Source organism: Plectropomus leopardus, unplaced genomic scaffold (assembly GCF_008729295.1).
Source record: "Plectropomus leopardus isolate mb unplaced genomic scaffold, YSFRI_Pleo_2.0 unplaced_scaffold18583, whole genome shotgun sequence".
In the NCBI taxonomy this organism is placed as follows: Eukaryota; Metazoa; Chordata; class Actinopteri; order Perciformes; family Serranidae; genus Plectropomus; species Plectropomus leopardus.
Genome location: NW_024620034.1, coordinates 1 through 1511, shown reverse-complemented (window position 1 = coordinate 1511; position 1511 = coordinate 1). Strand labels below are relative to the sequence as shown.

Genomic DNA, 1511 nt, shown 5'->3' with positions numbered 1-1511 from the left:
TTAGTCCACATTTACAGCTGGTCATATAAGAGGTCTAATATGGAAATAGCCAATTGCCATGAATTGTCCGTTCATCAGAAACTGGCTCTCATTTTGGGACATTATGTTTGTCATCCCGAGCTGGAACCCTCTTAGTCATTCCAGGTTTGCAAAAACAAGGCCGAGTGAGAAGTTCAGCGACTAAGCATCAAATCAGCCCAGTGTTTGACTGCGAGCTCCCCCGCTCCTATTTCTCAACCTGGAGACTGCGCAGAAAGCTGTCGGAGAAAAGTGCATGTGCAAGCAGAACTGAGAAAGTTCATAGAGCCGGGGTGCAGGATGTCCCGTTAAGGAGAAGAGGGAAAAAAATCCTGCAGAGGAGCAGAAGCAACACAAGCTGACGGGGTGAAAGGAGTGCAACTCAGAGCGAACGGCATTCACCGCACCGAAGATATCATTTAACTGAGCAAAATGGGCTTTCCGACGATATTTAGTTGTCGTCGGATTCTTCTGAAAGTGTTTTTGGTTCAGTTCATCGCATTTCAAGCAACTTATGCTGCCCCTTCGCCTATAATCAGGTTTCCTGGAGACGATACTCCCAAAACAGACAAAGAAGTTGCTCTGGTAAGTTTTTTTGTTGTGTTTGCCTTAAGTCTAAGTGGATCAGTCCTTTTTGAAATAACTGTGTTTTCTCATTAACTAGAACAACGGAACTGTTGTTGCATGTTGTTTAATTATTTATAAATGGCAATAAATCAAAAGTATCACCTTATCCACTAAAGTTAAACCATTTGTATGTCTGTTTTTTTTTCCTTCTTAAGCACTATCTGAATAAGTTTTATGGATGCCCACAAGACAGATGCAACCTTATGGTGCTCAAGGACACCCTGAAGAAAATGCAAAAGTTCTTCGCTCTGCAAGAAACTGGAGAGATTGATGCCAAGACGGTGGATATCATGAAAAAGCCCCGCTGTGGCGTCCCAGATGTGGCCAATTACAACTTCTTCCACAGGAAACCCATGTGGCAGAAGAAAGACATCACTTACAGGTCAGGGAATTTACTCTACTTATACGTTTGCTGAAGAAGCATTGGGTGATCCTACACTTTAACTGCAAGTGGTACGTTAAAATGGGAGTGGGTCCAAATTCATTCTGACTCCGAATTAGTTACACTCAAATAATGACATCATGGAAGTTTTAAAGCAGCAAGGCCCATATGAAGGGTACTAACATTACAACTCAGCCTAATACTAAAGTTACTTGAGATGCATTGCATGTATCACATCGGGACATCATATTTTATGTTAACCAATGACAGAAAGGTAAAATAATTTGACCCCACCCAACTGTTGCCCGTAAATCCAACCCTAAATATTGAGAAACAGTACTTTGAATAAGTCTGAGTCACTCAACAACACTGCAGTTTGACTGTAATTCTCCAAGTATTTGATGAGTGCACAAAAGTATAAATCTGAGTCTGTTTGCTTGGAGAGATGGACCACAGCTTGGCCCAGTCTGATCCCCCCCCCCCC

General features: G+C 42.3%; 1 protein-coding gene across 1 annotated transcript; it reads left to right on the top strand.

The window, feature by feature from the left end:
• Window positions 1–257: 257 nt before the first annotated feature.
• LOC121965097 (72 kDa type IV collagenase-like) lies at window positions 258–1027 on the top strand (the record flags this gene model as incomplete). Its single annotated transcript, XM_042515265.1, has 2 exons — window positions 258–603; window positions 801–1027. Coding segments are annotated over exons 1-2 (380 nt in total), but the record flags the coding sequence as incomplete, so codon positions are not given.
• Window positions 1028–1511: the final 484 nt, after the last annotated feature.